This window comes from Lolium rigidum, chromosome 2 (assembly GCF_022539505.1).
Source record: "Lolium rigidum isolate FL_2022 chromosome 2, APGP_CSIRO_Lrig_0.1, whole genome shotgun sequence".
Lineage (NCBI taxonomy): Eukaryota > Viridiplantae > Streptophyta > Magnoliopsida > Poales > Poaceae > Lolium > Lolium rigidum.
This window is the reverse complement of record NC_061509.1, coordinates 150,381,006-150,401,287: the sequence shown is the minus strand read 5'-3', so window position 1 is coordinate 150,401,287 and position 20,282 is coordinate 150,381,006. Positions and strand designations below refer to the sequence as shown.

General features: G+C 46.6%; 1 protein-coding gene across 1 annotated transcript; it reads right to left on the bottom strand.

Moving 5' to 3' along the window:
- Positions 1-9,599: 9,599 nt before the first annotated feature.
- Positions 9,600-14,875, bottom strand: LOC124687462 (F-box protein At5g51370-like). Its single transcript, XM_047221244.1, has 3 exons — positions 13,642-14,875; positions 9,945-10,206; positions 9,600-9,855 (listed from the first exon to the last, which is right to left on the bottom strand). The coding sequence occupies exons 1-3, from the start codon at positions 14,802-14,804 to the stop codon at positions 9,790-9,792; spliced, it is 1,491 nt and encodes a 496-aa protein (XP_047077200.1). The 5' UTR covers positions 14,805-14,875; the 3' UTR covers positions 9,600-9,789.
- Positions 14,876-20,282: the final 5,407 nt, after the last annotated feature.

Genomic DNA, 20,282 nt, shown 5'->3' with positions numbered 1-20,282 from the left:
ATTTTGATATGCAATTTTTGAGACGAGCTTGTGCAAGATATAGAATGTTTTTAGAGGTGAGAGAATGGCTTAGGATGGACACAAAGAGGGGTAAGGTAATATGAACTCAAGTTTGCAAGGAGGAAATCAATAGAAACCAAACATTGAGCCAATTCCCCTAAAAACAAAAGATAGGCAAATGAAGTCCAATAAAGATCCAAATTACTCCAACTCTTCATAGAGAAGAGTGTGGTGGCCTAGGCCACCATATATGAGTGTTATGGCATGGCACCGCGAAGATATATCTTGGGCCCAAAAACCACTACTCATCATTGAAGCTCACATATCATTATATGATATAAAGAGAATGATTTCTTAATGTTGGCATTATGGGGGGAGGGATAGCTCAATAATTTAAACCGCACTCCCCCTATTTCCATGCCCACATCTAAACCAAAACAAGTTTTGAGACGAAGGAGTGTTTGCAAGATGGTCAAGCTATACTCCTTGAATCGATGATATTTAGCTCATTCCTCAAAAAAGAGAACCTTGCTTCATCAAGAGGCTTCGTGAATATATCGGCAAGTTGATCCTTGGTAGGAACATAGATAAGCTCAATATCACCCCGGGCAACATGATCCCTAATGAAATGATTCCGGATCTCAATATGCTTCGTTCTTGAATGTTGCACCGGATTATAGGCAATCTTGATAGCACTTTCATTGTCACATAATAGAGGCACTTTGTCACAAATGACACCGTATTCCTTTAAAGTTTGCCTCATCCATAACAATTGAGTGCATCCACTTGCGGCGGCAACATATTCGGCTTCGGCGGTGGAGAGAGATATGCAATTTTGCTTCTTAGAAGACCAACACACCAAGGACCTACCAAGGAATTGGCAAGCCCCGGAAGTTGATTTCCTATCATCCTTGTCACCCGCCCAATCCGCATCGGTATATCCATTGAGAATAAAACTTGAGCCTTTGGGGTACCAAATACCATATCTTGGGGTATCAACCAAATATCGAAAGATTCTTTTGAGAGCCATCATGTGGCTCTCCTTAGGAGAAGCTTGATACCTTGCACACACACCAACACTCAACACTATGTCCGGTCTAGATGCGCAAAGGTAAAGCAAGGATCCAATCATGGAGCGATATACCTTTTGATCCACTTCTTTACCATTGGGATCTAGTGCAAGATGACATTTGGTAACCATAGGAGTGGCCACACCCTTCAACTCGGTCATCTTGAACCTCTTGAGCATGTCTTGGAGATATTTTGCTTGGTTGATGAAGGTTCCTTCTCTCAATTGCTTGATCTCAAAACCAAGGAAAAACTTCATCTCTCCCATCATAGACATCTCAAACCTATCGGTCATAAGCTTTGAGAATTCATCATTGAAAGCTTTGTTAGTAGAGCCAAATATAATATCATCAACATATAATTGGCAAACGAAAAGCTCCCCATTGACCCTCTTAGTAAAAAGAGTGGGGTCGATTAGCCCAACATCAAACCCACGGTCTACCAACAATTCCTTAAGGTGCTCATACCAAGCTCTAGGAGCTTGTTTGAGACCATAAAGTGCTTTATCAAGCTTGTAGACATGGTTAGGAAAGTTGAGATCCTCGAACCCCGGGGGTTGCTTAACATAAACCTCTTCATGCAAAGGACCATTAAGAAAAGCACTTTTCACATCCATTTGTTGTAACTTAAAGTTATGATGCGATGCATAAGCAAGAAGGATACGGATGGACTCAAGGCGAGCCACGAGAGCATAGGTCTCTCCAAAGTCAATCCCTTCAACTTGAGAGAAACCTTGAGCCACCAATCTTGCCTTGTTCCTCACAATATTTCCAAACTCATCTTGCTTGTTCTTGAATATCCATTTAGTGCCTATAACATTGCGGCACTCCTTTGGCTTCTCTACTAACGTCCACACTTTGTTGCGCTTGAAGTTGTTGAGTTCCTCATGCATAGCTTCCACCCAATCCGAATCTTCAAGGGCTTCAAACACTTTCTTGGGTTCCACTACGGAGATATAGGCATGATGATTGCTAAAGTTAGCCAATTGCCTTCTTGTGGAGACTTTTGCTCGAACATCACCTAGGACCTTATCATGAGTGTGTCCACGAATTTCAAGGGTCCTTTCTCTTCTTGCCAAACGACGGGCCTCGATCTCCTCCTTGGTTCTTCTTGGCCTTGGAGGTGTCACTTGATCAACTTGATCATTTGGGTCCCCGTCTTGACCTTCAACTTGAGCAACTACAATCTCTTGTGGGTGCTCAACATCATGTGCTTGATCTAGGACATCATTTGGTGTGGAGCAAATATCAAATGGATACTCGTCGGAACCATCATGAATTCTTGGTTGATCATGTTCTTGATCTTGTCCTTGATCTTGTCCTTGATCTTGCACACAAGGGGGAGGGTTTTGTTCTTGTTCTTGGGTTGGTGCATCATTTGCTTCACTTGATGGGGTTTGTTGATGTTGAGAAGATGAGGGCTCCACCGTGGTAGAGCATAGTCCTTCCCGAGACGCCACACCGTGTCCCTCAATGGGGCGGAAAAATCCCACACCCATTCTTACTATGGCATCTTGAGGTATTTCATCACCTGCACAAACATCAACTTGCCCCACTTGGGAGCCATCATTTTCTTCGAACTTCACACTACAAGATTCAATGATAATCCCGGAGGATACATCAAAGATTCTATAAGTGTGAGATTCAGCACCGTAACCAACAAATATACCCTCCAAAGCTTTAGGAGCAAATTTAGACAAACGAACTCCTTTGATTTTGTAGAAACACTTACACCCGAACACCTTGAAGTATGAGATATTAGGCTTGTTCCCGGTGAGTATTTCATATGGAGTCTTGTTCAAGCCCTTGCGGAGATAGAGCCGGTTGGAGGAGTGACAAGTGGTGGAGATGGCTTCGGCCCAAAAGTTATAGCGGGATTTATACTCCGCCATCATAGACCTTGCCATATCCATAAGAGTCCGGTTCTTCCTCTCCGTAACACCATTTTGTTGAGGGGTGTAAGCAGCGGAATATTGATGACGAATCCCCTCATCACTAAGAAAATCATTGAGTGTGTAGTTCTTGAACTCGGAGCCGTTGTCACTTCTTATTGCCATAATGAGGAGGTTGTGTTGGCGTTGCACCTCGGTAGCAAAGTCAATGAATATTTGTTGAGTCTCATCTTTCGTCTTGAGAAAGTAGACCCAAGTGTATCTTGAGTAGTCATCGACAATCACCAAGCAATGTTTCTTCGCACCAAGACTTGCATGAGTAACGGGACCAAAGAGATCCACATGAAGGAGCTCCAAGATCCTCTTGGAAGAGATGATGGTCTTGCTTGGATGCGGAGAGTCATGCATTTTGCCTTCAACACAAGCCCTACAAACACGATCTTTGGCAAAAGACACATTTTCCATTAGTCCCACAATATGGTTCCCCTTGTGAAGACTTTGCAAAGTTCTCATGTTGACATGGGCTAGGCGGCGATGCCACAACCAACCCACGTCCGCCTTTCCGAATAGGCACATCGCACTTGACGTGGTGGTCCCCGAAAAGTCCACCACATACAAGTTGTGTTCGCGATACCCAACGAATGCGACTTTTAGAGTCTTGCTCCACAAGAGGACCACAATATCATTATCAATAAAGACGGCGAAACCCATCTTGCCAAGGGCGGAAACAGAAAGCAAATTGTAACCAAGGGTTTTGACAAGCATGACATCCACAAGAGTAATGTTGTGTGCAACCACAACCTTGCCAAAACCCAATACCTCGGATGTAGAATTATCGCCAAAGGAGACGGTGATATCATTTACATTAGGCCTCAACTCCTTGACGAGGTTCTTGCCGCCGGTCATATGACTTGTACATCCACTATCAAGTACCCATTTTGAACCTCCGGCGGCATAGTCCTACAAGAGATCAATTCTTGGATTTAGGTACCCATTTTTCAATGGGTCCTCTTTTGTTAGCAACAAGGGTCTTTGGGACCCAAATAGACCAAGCAACATAACCATCATATGGACCAACATACTTAGCATAAACATCACCATAATAATCTTTAAAGAGAACATAGTGAGGATTATCTATTCCCGCACCATCATCATTAATGGTGTTGCCCTTTCGGGGTTCACCATTAGCTTTCTCATGTGCGGGCTTGGTCTTTTTCTTGTTTGCCTTTTTAGCCTTGGAATTAAAACCAAGTCCCTCCTTCCCATTGTTTGATCTTTGCTTACTCAAAAGATCATCCAACGAAAGTTTACTTTGGGGAGAGGAGGTCCTAGCAAGTTCATCTTTCAACCTAGCATTTTCCTCAATAACATTTGCATGATCACATGAAGGAGTAGAGGAGCTAGGCACATCATATGAGGCAAGCCTAATTTGAAGTTGCTCATAAGACTTGGATAAGAGAGTGTATTCACTCTTCAAAGCTTTGTGAGCTTTGTCTAGTTCATCTAGATCTTTCACAAGTTTCTCATGATCAACCTCAAATTGGGCCTTTTCCTTTTTAAGCAATTTAAACTTAGCCCTAGCAAGATCTCTAGCTTTAGTGAGCTTGTTAATTTTATCTTGAGGCTCTTCAAGAGTTTCTAGCCTCTCCTCAAGAGAAGCTATAGTTTCTTGACTTTCCTCAAGAGCATTTTTAAGAGCATGGATTTCAAGAGAGTCTTCTCTCTCTATTTGACCCTTTTTCTCAAGCATATCACTTTGTTGAGCTAAACGAACCATGAGGTTAGAAACATGCTTCTTAGTGTTACCTTGTAGGTTAAGAATGAAATCATCAAAATCTAGCATTTCTTGTTTCACTTTTAGACTAGCATCATCAACCCCTAGATCGCTAGATAAGTTAGGCATAGAGGGGTTAGGGGATGATACCTCGGAGGATTTAGCCATAAGGCAACTTTCTTCCTCCACATGAATGACCTCATTGGGGGATTCACTTGGTGATGAAGAGTTGGTGGAAAGGGAGGCAAGCGCGACCAATCCATTAGAGGTGGCATCTTCTTCATCATCAACATCATCATCTCCGGAGGTATACTCTTCTTGAGTTGATAGCACAATAGGTGTGTCCAAGGAGGACCTTGCCATGAAGCAATGTGCATTCTTGATTTGAGGGTTCTCATTGGGAGATTCAAAGAGAGATGATGAGGGTGTGTTGGTGGTGACGATGGCGGCTAATTCCTTTGAGCTTTCTTCATCTTCATCGCCACTAGAACTTTCAACTTCATCGGTAGAATATTCTTCCCTTGTTACTAGCACAACTCTTGAGGGCCTCTTGCCCTTCTTGGTCTTGTTGTTGTAGAACTTCTTGTTGGGGGGCTTTGAATATTTGCCCTTTGAGTCTTTGCTCTTGTCCTTGGGAATGAGCCTCCCATTATGAAGCTCTCTATTCTCATAGGGGCATTCGGCAATGAAGTGGCGCTTGTCATCACAATTGTAGCATGATCTTGTCTTTGGACCAAAGCTTGTGAACCCATTTTTGTTGTTCCTCTTGATGTTGTCTTCCTTGGCCTTGGAGGGATCAACCCAAAAGGATTTTGCATGGAAGGCCATGTGATCATGGTAGTGGCATTGCAAATCTTCCGGATAAGTCATACTCCAAGATGCTCTATAAGATTCTTGAGGAACCACTTCTTCAACGGAGTTGACCACCAAGGCAAGGTTGGAACCTTTTGCCATCCCAATAGCACGATTGCGAGAATCATGAGAGGTTTCCTCAAGCACCTTGAGAGCTTGCAACTCGTGCACAACTTGTTGAGAGGTGAGAGAGGAATAGCATTCCCTTCCCACAAGAGTCTTGACATCAATGGGTACAAATGGCATCATGCATTCAATGTACTTCTCCTTGATCCAAGAATCATTGATGTGGGTGGCACCAACGAGCCGGAAGGCATCGGCAACGGTGAGAAGTCTTCCATACATATCTTCATGATCTTCATCCGGAAGCCTCATGAACCCTTCGGCTTTATTCTTGAGAGCATTATACTTGTTCCTCCTTGTGCTCTCACTTCCAATGCAACTCGCGGTCAAACCATCCCAAGCTTCCTTGGCGGTGGTGTAGTTCCGGACACGATGCAATTCCTTTGTCCCCACACTTGATTGAATCATGTGCAAGGCGGTGTTGTTGAGTTGACTCTCAATGGCTTCTCTTCTAGTCAAATTGTCGGGGTTGTATGGCTTGAAGCCCACCTTGATGATTCTCCATAATTCATTGGAGGCACTACAAACATGAGAGCGGAACTCAAATTGCCAAGTATCGAAATCCTCAATAGAAAACTTAGGTGGGTCGCCCCTAATGTTCAAATGAGGCATGGGAACCGGTATATCGGGTGATTGGAAAGGTGGAGGTACTCGATTGTAGCTCTCACTTTCACTAGTTCCCTTGGGAGATGCAATGGGGGATTTGATAGTGTTTAAGTTATCACCTTCCACGGGTTTGGTAGATGAGGGTAAGTCCGAAGCCTCTCCCTCATGTAACACACCCGTGTCTTTAACCTCTACACTAGGAGCCTTGGGAAGGGCCGGAGCCAAAAGCTCGGCAATCATCTTTTTCATGCTTTCCATTTGGGCTTCCACGGAGGACTTCAACGAATTGAAGTCTTCCACGGAGACCATCTTGGCGGCCCCTTCCGAGGACTCCTCGTCCGGCATACTCTTAGGCGGTTAAGCCCGAAATAAGAGCCGAGGCTCGATACCAATTGAAAGGATCGTATGCCGCACCTAGGGGGGGGGGTGAATAGGTGCTAACCAATTTTTAGTTCTTTTTCAATTTAGGCTTGACACAAAAGGTAAATTCTCTAGATATGCAACTAAGTGAATTTACCTATATGACAAGGTTATCAACTAGGCAAGATATAGCTACGCAATATATAAGAGATAGAGTGGGATAGAGGTAACCGAGAGTGGAGCACGCGATGACACGGAGATGATTCCCGTAGTTCCCTTCCTTTGCAAGAAGGTACGTCTACGTTTGGAGGAGTGTGGTTGCTACGAAAGCCAAACCAACGGCCACGAAGGCTTCACTCGGATCTCCGGTGAGCAACGCCACGAAGGCCTAGCCCACTTCCACTAAGGGATTTCCTTGAGGCGGAAACCGGGCCTTTACAAGGTTCTTGGGGCACACATCCACAACCAAATTGGAGGCTCCCAAATCTGTTACAACACAACAAATCAACAAGCATACATCAACAACAATCACTAGGGATCCAAAGAGGAACACTAGCAAGGGGGCCCTCAAGCATAAGAGGGGGAAATGAAAAACGCTTCGGTGAGGATGTAGATCGGGGTCTTCTCCGTCGATTCTCCAAAGCACAAGGGATTTGGATGGTTGAGGAAGGAGATCCGATGGATTTAAAGTTCTTGGTGGCTCAACAATGGTGTATCTCTTTTTTAGAAGGGGAATGAGCAACCCTAGCTCAATGGAGAAGAAGCCCTTAAAAAGGGCAGCTGATTCGGCCGTTGGAGAGCTAGGGAGGGGTGGCCGGTAGTACCGGCGAGTTTGGGCCGGTACTACCGGTCTTGGGCGCGCGCGCGAGGCCAGCCGGGGGCGGCCACGTGGCCAGGAGGGCGCGGTCCGGGGGGGGGGGAGGCCGGAGCCTCCGGCCCGGGGTACCGGCCGTGGTACCGCCGGGAGCTCCAACCTCCCTGGAAGTTTGCTGAGGCGCCCCCCCTTCCCGGTACCAAGGGCGGTACCAAGGCGGGAGCCTCCGGCCGCGGCCGGGCGGCGGTACCGCCCGGGGCCCCGCTCCTTCTTCTTTTTCCTTTGCTTCTCTCTTCTTCTTCATAATTCTTTCTTTCTTCTTTCTTATCTCTTTCTCTTCTTCTTCTCATTTCTTGTATACTCTTCACACTTTAAGCATCTAGAGAATGTAATAACCTACAAATCTTATAAACCGAAATGTTCATATATCATCATTGTCATCAACACCAAAACACATATAAAATGAGATATGATCTTTCAGTAGTGCTTCCTCCCGCGGAATGTTGCAAACATTGATCTCGGTACCTTTGTAGTCACATGAGTACCATCAATAGCCTCAATGCAATCATGTCAAAAAATTAGCACGTGGTCATGTTTCTGACAGTACTACATATCTGATAAGTAGAACGAACATGATTTTGTACTCACCCTAAAATACGGAACCAGTAGCTGTTCTTGATCTTGGGTGGTGCGTTCGATGATGCTGGCTTGATCATATCACCTCTGAGCTCCCCAATTGCGTACACCACCTGCTGGAAGTATCGAGAGATAGTCTCCGTGGACTGCCTGAATGTGCTATGATGACTCTGAACCTCTAGTTATGACCCACGACATGAAGAAGAAACATTGCGATTGTTCTTCGACAAAGGTGTGGATGCTATCAACCAGCTGTCCTCTATCCCTGAACATTTTCACAAGTGCATAGAAAGGGGCTCTTCTCCTCCAAAGCATCTGGATAGCCTCTACATCGTTGGAGTTGTAGATGTAGTTTAGGTTGGCAATCCTCTCCTGATCTCATTGTAACATAGGACCGTAACAGACACGAGAAAAAACAGCATGCCTAACCGCTCTGTTGTGCACCATCAAGATCTAGGCTTGTATGCAAACGATGAGTGCTACGGCGTGATGCATAAGCTGGAGTTGGTCGGTCTACTCAAACAAGATATATGCATTACGAATGGCCTTATCGAACCCAACTAGTTCTACCAACATGAATCTGACACTACATTAGAGCAGGCGAGTTTCCCCTTACCTCTGTCATAGCAGACGACGGATACGGCCGAAAGCCGTCGCAGATGTGCGCAGGCTCCGCCACGGCTGAAAACAACGACCCTGCTCCGGCGTCGAAGACCGAAGGGAGATGCACGCTACCAGATCTAGGTCGTCCGCAGCCACCACAAGTGCGAAAATTGGGGAAAGAAAAAATTTGGGAGGAAGCTAATGGAGAGGGTAACCGAAGAGGGAGGTTACCCCTACATTTACCGCACAACGTCGCTCAGAATTCGCCTTCTCCCGCCATGCCGAGGCGGGGGGCCCGCGCGAACGGCGTTGTCTATTTTCTTTTTCCTAGGACCTGTCCCTAAAGAAATTGTCAAACTAAGCGTTCCTCCCGGACCTGTCCCGAGGATTCTTAACAACGCGGAGGAGCTCAGGAAACCAACCGGCCCAAAAACTGCTAGGCACATGCGAGCCAAACCGGCCCAAAAACTGCTAGGCACATGCGAGCCAAACCGGCCCAAAAACTGCTAGGTACATGCGAGCCAAAGGTCGCCCAAGGCAACCAAACGCGCCCCTAGTGCTTCCATCTCCTATTTTTGGCATAAGATCAGCTGTTCAGCAAATGCAAGGACAAAGTATATAGTAGCCCAAAATTCTTACGACAGATTAAGCATCATCAACATGCAAAAAATCTCTTGACAAACCAGATAAATTCACCAACCACGAAGAGCACATTGCAACTCAAGAGTAGGCAGGCACCAACGTATTTCTGTATTGCAAAGTGTACATCGACAAAAACCATTCAGCAGTGAAGTCATGTGTGACATAAACATGAACTTACTGTCGCTTCTGTCCGATTCATCATCGGGAACTACAGGTTCTACCATAACTTGAAGAAACATTTCGTGGCATGCATAAATATTGGTTAGGATCCTCATTGGGGAGTGCCAGGTTGTTACAGTTCGGCCACAAACACGAATCTGGACGGTTGGTACCTCAGTCGCGCTTCAGCGTGCCGGACCAAGCTTCAACCATAAGAGTTCCTCAGGAGCATGCAAAATTCTGTCTGGAGGAGTGATCCAACTAAGCCGCAACACCTGCTGGATAGCTGAGCATCTTCTCTTTGACTCGTTGATGGCCCGGTAAAATCTGCTGCAAGAAAAGCTCAATCCTTACGGGCAGAGAAGAGATGAAGCGCATCGCAGGGAATGGAGCACCAAGATGATCAGACTTCATACCCTTTTGAAAAATACTCTGCCCTTCTTTCCCATTCCAGTGCCCGCAAGGCTTGCAGCGAGGAGAGATTTGTTGTCAGGCCTCCACTTCAGCTCTTTCAGATTAGAGAAAAGCTCTGAGAGTGCGGGAGTAATCTCCTCATCCTTTACTTTATTGCACCCGACAACTTCTAGACTCTGCAAATCATTCCATGAGGTGACCACTGACTCAACTCCTCTAGTTGTTAATAGTGAGCAGCCTTCTAGGGAGAGGAATTTTATTCTCCTGAAAAAGGAAGAGAGTGGATGAACGTTAGACAAGTCCCCAGTATCTAATGTGCAAGTTATTAGTTCCAAAACTATAACTTGTGGATCAAAATATTATATCCAATTCTTACTGTACCTACACATGTGACAAGCCATGGCATATGCTAAAGCATTTCTAGAGGAGGAAAGTACTGAAACACATGGCATCCACTTTCAGCAAGGCATGCATTTCTTGAGAAGAAAATATCAAAAATACCCAAATAAAAAATGGTTTTTTACACTACTACTTCCAGTAAGGGTATAAGATGATCTTAAGCAGGTATAAGATGATCTTAAGCTTAAGGGTAGTTTGAAGCTAAAGGTTCCTACTCTAGGAATTCCAGCTGACAAAGGCTCAGTATGCAGTTGATGAATTGCATTTGCACTGAATTAATTTCATAGTCTGCTGCGGAAAAACCATGAAAGCAGCCAAAGAGTAAAGTAGGCAACAGCTGGTGGGCAAACGAGCTTATCAAACACACCCTAAATGCATTTCTGGTTAGGGTCACTAGCCACTTTCTTCAGCCCACTAATTCACTAGCTTGGTATTGTATTCAGAAAAACTGGGTACTTCATTAATCTGGAGTGCACTACACAAGAAACAAGCTGGGATGTTTTTTTTCCGAGAAAGACCCTCATTAGACCCAGTTTATATATTTGAAGCTTTTCGGAGTCTGTTACAGGAAACAAGATGGGGTAGTTGACTGTAAAGTCTAAAGTCCATTCACAAACTCAAAAATAAGGTAGTACTCCAGATCAAACAAGCTGGGTAATAAGATATTTTTCAGCAAGGACCAAAAATATTAAGCAAAATTAATTCCTTCTCAGAGAGAAATAGCTACATACCACTTTTGGAACAAAAGCACTTAGTCAAATGCCTCCAAAGGTTAATTAAATGCATGCAAGAAATGGGTGTCAAATAGCAGAAGAATGCTCAGGTCATAATTAACTGCTTCATGTGGGGCCAATAACCTACTAAATTCTACATAACACTAGCAGACAATATACAGGAACGCAGTCATTTCTCAGTCCTTTTACCACACTAAGAGATTGGGAAATCGACAATTAGTGTTTTGGCACGTGGTTCAGCAGGCAATTGAATACGCAAAAGCGTTTAAATGTTCGGTACTGTGCAAGATTAGTATGTGCTGTTTCCTTCCTCCAACAAAGTGAATCCTATAGCATTTGGTTAATAGAATTATTATTAGAGCCTGATTTGTGATACGCTAACAGAAGTAACCTTTATTCTAAGGGAATACATTTATCCAGACAAAAAAACTAGACCCTTGGGGAAAGAAACCTGAAAGCATTGTTTGTTAGGTCAAGGAAAGCTGGGTCCACCCTTTTGAGGCGGCGCAGCTGACAGCCAGGCACGCATGCGAAACAAACTCAGTGAGGGGCCTTGTTTTTTTTGTCAGAACCAGGGTTCAAACCCTGGTTGTTAGCCTCACAGCTGAAGGTTTCTACCACCGTGATATCAGCACACTCTCGCATTTATGCAGACATATAAAGGAATTTCTACATTTTACAGGTCACTACAACCTAATACTCCTATAAGAAACTATTTACCAAATGCTTGTTGAGTTACAGCCTCACTGGGTAATCCATGAGGTCACTAACAGGAAGCTACATATTAGGTTAGGAGTATCATCGCTCTACATAAATGGCACTGGGGTGAAGAATGGTTACCGGGTGAGGCTTTAATCACCAGAAGAGAAAATAGTATACTAAGAAATGGTTTCACTTAAACACGCACCTTGAAATCAGTACAAACTAAGTACATCACCTGATAACACATCAACCATATCCATAAATACATTAACGACATCTATTGACGTGCTAGCTTTTTTTTGTTGCACACTGACAGCACTCAGAAGATGGAGAGCAAAAGGATAACTAAATACATTATCAGTAACAAGATAGCATACAATATACGTCATCAGTAAACATAAAAACTATGTAGCAGAGTTTATCTTAGCATAGTTGTTGAACGCATTCAAACAACCAGAACTGCACTGAATCCTCAGGATAGTTATTAATCAATCCAACCACCACAGGAACAATGGTCACTCCAATCATGCATGGGGTCCACGTATTGCAAGCATTTGCCCCGGACACATCAGTAAACATAAATATTAACTAGCAAGTTTGTCTTAGCATGGTTCTTAAAACATTCAAACAACAAGAACTGCACTCGATCCGCAAGATGGTCATTAATCATTCCAGTCAGCACAGAAGCAATGGTCACTCCAGTCACGCACAAGTCCATGTGATTGGGAAACCGACAATTAGTGTTTTGGGACATTGTTAGGCAAGTGGCTGAATACGCACAATTGTCTAAATATTCAGTATATGACAAGTGTAAGATTAGTCATCTGATGTTTCCTTCCTCCAACAAAATTAATTCTACTACCTCTGCTTCGAAATAAGTGTCAGAATTTTGTCTAGATGCGAACGTATCTAGACACATTTCAATGTGTAGATACATTCATATTTAGAGAATCTTGCGACGCTTATTTTAGAACAGAGGGAGTTATAACACTAGTAAATAGAATTATTGGAGCCTGATTTGTGATGAAATAATAGAACTAACATCTATCCTAATCAAATACGTTCACGCAGACAACTAAGCCAAGCATTACAACTTACAGGTCATTATTACTACCTAATATTAGAAAATATTTATTAAATGCTCGTTCAGTAGCAGCCTGGCTGGGTAAGCCAAAGATCTTTAACAGGAAGTTACATTTTAGGTCATGACTGTTATTGCTCTATACAAATGGGCAGTGGGGTGAAAAATGGTTACCGGATGAGGCTTTTATCACAAGAAAAGAAAACAAGTATACTAAGAAATGGTTTCACTTAAGAACACACCTTAAAATCACTACAAACAAAATACGTTACCTGATAACACATCAACCATGAATACGTTAACAATATCTATTGAAATGCTAGTTTTCTGTTTCCTTTGCACACTGACAGCACTCACAGAATTAGGAGAAAAAGGATAACTGAAGTAAATTATCTGTGAGAAGATAACACACAGTATACGCCATCAGAGTAAACATAAAAAATCAAGTAGCAAAGTTTTATCTTATTAGCAAGGTTGTTAAAAAAATTCAAACAACAAGATCCACAGTCAACCCTGAATATAGTTATTAAGCATTCTAATCACCACAGAAGCAGTGGTCACTCCAATCATGCACGGGGTCCATGCATTGCGAGCATCCGAACGTTAGCTACCTAAGACTCCTTTTATTGGCAACATGTCATTATCACAGAAAAAACAAAAAAAAAACATGAATGAATAATTAAACAATAGAAGGCACAAACTGTCCCGATTACGCAATCATCGGTAATCCATGAGGAAACTAGTAGTAATAGATTTGAAGATTCAGATTGGTGGTTGATATACCTGCATAGGCCAGCCAACGCAAACATGTCGTCTTCAAGGCCCCAGCAATTCTGAACCAGAAACTCACGAGCACCCTCACAGACCAAAAAGAGGGCATGGAGGGCGCGGCGGTCACGCAGCTGGCAGTGGTGCAACTGCAGGCTCTCAAGCGTGAGGCAGGCGCCGAGATGTTCAGGGGGGCCAGGATCGTCATCGATCCTGCCGCACCCCTGAAGCCGCAGGGTCTTGAGATTGCCGCAGAAAGCCAGGGCGGCAAGCCACCCGGCGTCCATCCTGTGGTCGGCGATGGTGAGCTCCTCGAGCATGGCGCAGCAGCGCCCCACGGCGGCGATGCCGTCGTAGCTGCCCTCGCAGCCGACAAGCTCGAGCTTGACGAGGCGCTTGCAGCCGTGGGCGAGGATGGTGAGGCCGATGTCGGTGACCCCGCCGTCGTGGCCGGTGCCGTAGAGCGGGGACGAGGCGGCGGCGACGCGGAGGATCTGGAGGTGCGCGAAGGCGGACACCGGGCGGAGCGCGAGGTCGGTGCAGCGGTGGAGCTCGAGCTCCTGGAGGGTCGCGCAGCCGCCGGCGATGTCCATCAGGCCGCCGGACTCCGAGGCGGCCGTGGCGGAGAGGCGGCGCAGGTTGGGGAATTTGGTGGCCACAACCGCGAGCCCCCTGTCGAGCACGGAGTCGGGGAGGAAGCGGCAGGCGCCGAGCGGCGGGTCGGCGCTGGGGTCTAGGGTTAGGGAAACGGCGCCGCAGGTGAGGACCGGGGAGGCCCGGGAGGGGGCGGCAGGCGCGGCGATGGAGGCCGGGAAGAGGTCGAGGACCGATAGGTTGGGGAAGCGGTGCGGGAGGCGGTGCGTGACGAAGGCCCAGTCCCGCACGGCCAGGCGGCGGCGGAGGCGGCCGGAGAGGCGCGCCCAGCGCTTGCAGACGAGCGAGGCGGCGGACGTGAGGTGCGGGTCCGGGAGGCAGGCGAGGACGCGGAGGAGGAGCTCGTCGGAGAAGGCTAGGGTTTGGTCCGGCGGCGGCGGCGGGGGTGGCGGCGTGGCCGCGGCGGCGCGCGCGTGCGGCGGCTTCCCGGGGAGCATCCACAGGTCGGGCCAGCCCTTGAGCCCGTCGCGGTGGAGGCCGGCGGCGGCGGCGGCGGTGAGGAGGTGGCGGTCGGGTTCAGGCATTTGGAACTACGTTTCCTCCCGGGAGCGCAACGCCGCGCCGCCGCATAGGACCCGACGGACCCGCAGCTCGTAGGCCGGCGTTGCGTAGCTCCGGTATCGGAAATCGGCGATTCTGCTGCGCGGCCTGTGGGGATCTGGGGTTTGGGGGAAAAAATTGTGTTGCGGCCGGGGGGTTTTTGTTTGGGATTTGGAAATTGAGTAGGAGCGGGGCGCGGGATAAGGGAGAGGAGAATGTAGTCTTGAGATTCCGTTCAGTGGTGAGGCGTGAGCAGCAGCAGCAGCAGCAGCGTGTGGTGAGGGTGGTGGGGAAAAGTTTTTGAAATCCTTTCCTTGGCTCCGTCTGCAAGGTTGCCAAGTTCTTGTTTCCTTGCTTCGAAAGAGCTGTACAGCCTCAAGTACGGTACTAGTATCTCTGGATGAAATGAAAGAAAATGTTTTCCTCATTTCTTGTTTGTTCCGTTATTATCGAGCTAGTCGATGTGATTAATCTGGTCTTTCTGGACGAACAACTGGCCTCACTTGTCCATCTGTCGTGCATCAGTGCTCTCGGCATATTGAAAAATTCAAAATCTTATATTTTCAGGTTTCAAAAAGTTATGAAACAAATTCTGAAATTATTTAGATATATCCAACTAACGTTCAAAATCTCAATTCTAAATGTTTTCTATTCTAAGCTACACAGAAATAACCAAGTACGTCTCTTTTAGAGATTTTTGTAACCATTACGCTCAGATCTACATTTTTGTTATTTTTGTGTAGCCCAAACTACATATTGGAAAATTTGCTCCTTTTTTAGACACAATACTGCCTATATCAGATTTTTTCAGAATTTTTTAAAATTTAGAAACATTATTTTCAGTTTTTTGAATAAAAAGTTCGCTGGAGCCCATTTACACCAAATCTCTATCCTAACTATATATTATATTTCTATACCTAATAATAAAAGCAAAAGGGTTTCTCCCTCGGTCGTCCCTCCAACATTATTTTGGACTAATTTACCCTCCCACTAAGTTACATAATACAACACAGCTGCCCCTGTACCGATTCAGTTATCTTTCCTTTCCTCGCTTCCTCATGCTCCCCTCCGCACCAGCTGCAGGACATGGCCGGCCTGGTGGAGATCGAGCACCTGGTCAGTGGGGACGGCGGGCGGTTGCTGCTGGAGCGCGTGTTCCAGGACGACAGCGAGCGGCTCTTGAGGAGCTTGAGGGACAGGGTGGACAGGGTGGGCATCGAGCTCCCGGCCATTGAGGTGCGGTACCAGGATCTGTCCATCGAGGTGGACGCCGTCGTGGGCAGCAGGGCGTTGCCCACGCTCTGGAACGTCACCACCAACTTCCTCCAGGTAGGCGCCGTCTGCTTTACTTGTAACCTAACCATGCATGCTTTTATTTTTTCCCGTCTTCTTATTTACATGTTTACATAATATTTTTATTTCATATTCCCATCTTTTTAGTTCAGTGCTATGCGCTAAAAATGGTCAACAAAAATTCGATTTTCATAATTCATGAAGTACAAATATCAAAAACATGAAAAGACATAAAAACGACTAACGTGGACTCCTAGCCCTTGGGCTACTCAATTGGGTGCCACCATATGATCTCAATATTCTAAGAGATACCTACAACATGTGACAAATTTACGAGTGTAAATTTATATTTATACCTAATAATAAAAGCAAAAGTGTTTCTTGTTGGTCCGTCTGTTTCTATACCTAATAATAAAGGAGGAAGCGTTTCTGCGGTTTGGTCCGTCAGTTTGCGCTTTCGTCCTTCCTCAATGCGCTTTCGTCCGCGGCTGCTGCGCGGGTAAACATGTTATGGAACCGTGCGGGAGTCCTTTTCCATCACCTCCACTTCCCTAAATACCTCAAACCGGGACTTCCGAATACAACTCCACGTCGAGGTTTTGTTCGTGATCCATCTGAACGTCGTCCGCTAAGTCAGCTGAGTCCGTCTTCAACCCGTTCGACCCTCTCCTCAAATAAAATGTCTAGATCCGATCGCTTCGCCACCTCCAAAACCCCACGCCAGATCGATAAAAAAGCTGGCCGGAAGCTTGTCATGGTCAACTCCGACGAGTATGTGGTTGTGGACGGCGTCCGGCTCGCCATGGGCGCCACCATTTACCGCGCCGGCAGCGTACAGTCGATCGGTTCTCGTAGGATGGCCAACGTCCTCATGGTTGAGGTCAGCGAGCTAGCGCCGAACGACTGCCAGGCGCGGGTCAAGGCATATTACGTTGGCCGCGCGATCTGCATCGGCGACGCCTGAACTAGAACGACATGATCAGCGGGTCAATGCATAGTTGGCCGCGCGCTCTGCGTCGGGGACCCTCGGTCGGGGACCCTTGCGGTGCATGCCCCGGTCCTCCACCAAGGTCTTTCATGCCTGCTGCCGCCCTGTTCCTCTTGCAGCTCTGTCCCTGCTTGCGGCGCGAGGTCCAGTCCACCGCGAGGTGGCTTCTCAAGTGGGACGGCACCTCTACCTCGGAGCTCTGCGCTCTCGCATCTCACGCTAACTCGCACGTTGTTGTAAAAGCGCAGAAACATGACATGCTTGATTATGTGCATGCATGGCAGCAACAGCCGAATATTGCGATTCATATCCTGCCTCCAATTGATCCTTTGGTCCAAGATTCCGTCTTAATTCGCGTTGCAAACACCTCCAGCCCCGCCGGCGCTGATCGGGCCATGTACGCGGTAGCCTTGCTGGTCTCTTTAGATAGTGGGTTCTGAAATTCTAATCAGACATGTACTACACATGAGCTGCTTTTGGTGAGCTGATTTACCACAAGACCAAACTGAATGCCTGCTACGTGCCTAGCTTGATCATCCTTTGATTAATTTGGCCAAAGTTCACACTTCACACACTAATCGATGAATAAGTGAAGTTGCTAACGACCGGAAGCACATGCCTAGCTTCCATGGAAGACCAGAAAGAAAATTCCTTTGGGATATAAAAAGTCACAAACATTCGTATTGTCCGTCGTAGTAAGCACATAAAGAACATTCCTTTGGGCCGGACTGAGGCATGGCATGCTGAGGTTAGCGATGCTGAACCTTCTCGGATAAGCCCTGCTTCAGTGCTCCCTCTAACCGAAATTGAAGAGTTATATTTGGTTTTTTTTACTACATTGGGTCCGCCAAAACCTATATTCAATTCATATATATATACATGTATGTATAAATACGGTATATATACCCTTTTATATGTGGTGCCTTTTTGGTTCACATCGCGTCACGCACACACGTGACATTACGATTACGCCATACATACAAGATTGGCTCGTACAAAACAACGCGGGCCATATGTGTCCGTAATCGTGCCCCAGCTTATGAAGGGGTATGAGAAGATCCGTCTTTATATTTGACACGTCTAGAATTTTTTTAAGGGAGTAGCACCGGAGCAGAAGTGCTCGGATACACTGCTGTTGGAGCCGAACCTCTGGCCAAACTAAGGCGTCACCTGCACTGGCACAATCACTTGCAATCTAAACAATCCCCGGTGAAGTTTGTCAGAATAGCTACTTTTAAACCAGATTCTGGATTTGGGAAGCGTGGAATAGGTCTCCAAGTTCCCACTATATGATAGACGTGTTGATCGTTAGACCCCGTTAAAAGCATATGATATGTGCATGTGACATTATATTTTTCGCTGTAACGCGCGGGCATTTTTGTTAGTTCTTATAAAAAAACTATATATTATATTTTGTCCAACAAATTAGTAGTTCAAACTTTTTTTTAAGCGTCTTTCCTAATAAACCGGCATGGATGGTGAACTCGGTGTACCGCAGCGTTAAGTACGCAATAATGTCTCTCTTTTCCATTTCCCTGAGCTTTAAGCTGAAAGCAAGGGTAGTTCCTTAACTCGTTCTTAAATGCTAACAAACTGCTTTGAAAATAAAGTTTCCCTTCCCAATTGCGCCGTGGAGGATCGCTGCAGCATTGGTTTTCTGCCCCCCTTTTTTGCGAATTATTGGTGTTCTGCTGCTATTTCGCTGACGGGAGCAAAGTTTCTTCGGGAACAGAATTCAGACGCAGAAGCTATAGAGGGCAGATAACGAATTAAGGGCAGATAACGAATTACTCTACTCCAGCGGTTCCACATTTTCAGGCCGGGTTTGCTTGCGACACGACTATGATCCAGGTTAGAGCATCTCTAGCAGATCCCTATCCAACCTTCATCCGCATAATAACCGACGATTTTCGGTTCGAAGGCTAAAAAAGAGACCATTTAGATCCCGCATCGGACCCCCATTTTCAGAAAAAATCGGGCCACGGAACCCCTAAGTTCCCGGGTTGGAGGGGTTGTGCAAGCGCGGCCTCCATCCATTTCCTCCCTTGGCGTGAAGGAACTTTCAGCTCGTCCATTTCCCGCTTCCGCCCCACCCGCAGCTCTCGATTCCGCCGCCGCCACCCATCTCCGGCCACCGGAGCCCCCACGTCCGGACCGACATGGACGCAATCAACCCGCCACCGCTCCTCCCGCTGCTGCTGCTACCGGCAAGCGGAAGCGGCAGGGGCAGCACGTCGTCCCCGCGCCTCCCGCTGGCCCGGCGCTCCCCGCTGCAGTTGCCCCTGCCACTCCGGCCAAGCAGGTGAAGCGGCCGAGCAGCAAGGTGTCGGCCGCGGCGCCGGCGCCGAAGAAGACGGCTCAAAAGAAGGCTGCGAAGAAGCCACAGGCTGCAAAGATGGTGTCGCTGACTGCCTTGACGGCGACGTTGCCTACAACGACGGAGCTGGCTGATGCGCGCAAGGTGGTCGATGAAAGTCCCACCGTTGATGACGCGTCGGAGTTGTACGTTGACATGCTCAACGATGCTGCCGTGAACATCGACTCGCCGCCGCTTGCGGATTACGGTGACTACAACGACAGATTGGAGGAGGGGCTCGAGGGCGAAGAGTTTGAGGAAGAAGAAGACGCCGGTGAAAGTGCATGGAGCCCCCATGTGTGGTTTTGGTAATTAATGACAATCCCTATGGACTTATGTTTGCATTAAGTTATATTTGTAGGTGTTATCCATAGGCAATACTTGAACCATATGGTGATCAAGATGAAGTGCAAGATCAAGATAGATTGCCATGAATAAATGAAGTGCAAGATCAAGATGATCCATCTCGAAGAGATCCTTTGCTTGACTCTTGCCATCCATATGGTGATCATGGATATGTGAAGAAGCGCCGAAGAAGAGCTCTCCCATGGTGGATTATGGGGGAGCAATCCACAAGACTTCGTCAAGCAAGCACAATCAAGAAAGGCGTTCCATCTTGTTGCGGTCAAGACCATCATCATTAAGCTCAAGTGGAATGCGCAAGGTTAAGGTTTGCTCTTGATAGGGTTTCTTTCTCACTGGTCTCATGGTGTAGTTGGAGACCGGTTTATAGTTTAGTTGCCGTACTATCAAGAGGGCTCTCGAGTGAGTAACTCGATCGTATCGTTCGGAGAGAGCTCAAACCTTTGCATTCTTGCATCATAT

Coding starts and splice junctions, on each gene's coding strand:
- LOC124687462 (XM_047221244.1), bottom strand. CDS start 14,804: ATGCCTGAACCCGACCGCCACCTCCTCACCGCCGCCGCCGCCGCCGGC. Junction 10,207..13,641: donor GCGTTGGCTGGCCTATGCAG/GTATATCAACCA, acceptor TTCCTTTTTCAG/GAGAATAAAATTCCTCTCCC. Junction 9,856..9,944: donor GCAGAGTATTTTTCAAAAGG/GTATGAAGTCTG, acceptor TTCTTGCAGCAG/ATTTTACCGGGCCATCAACG.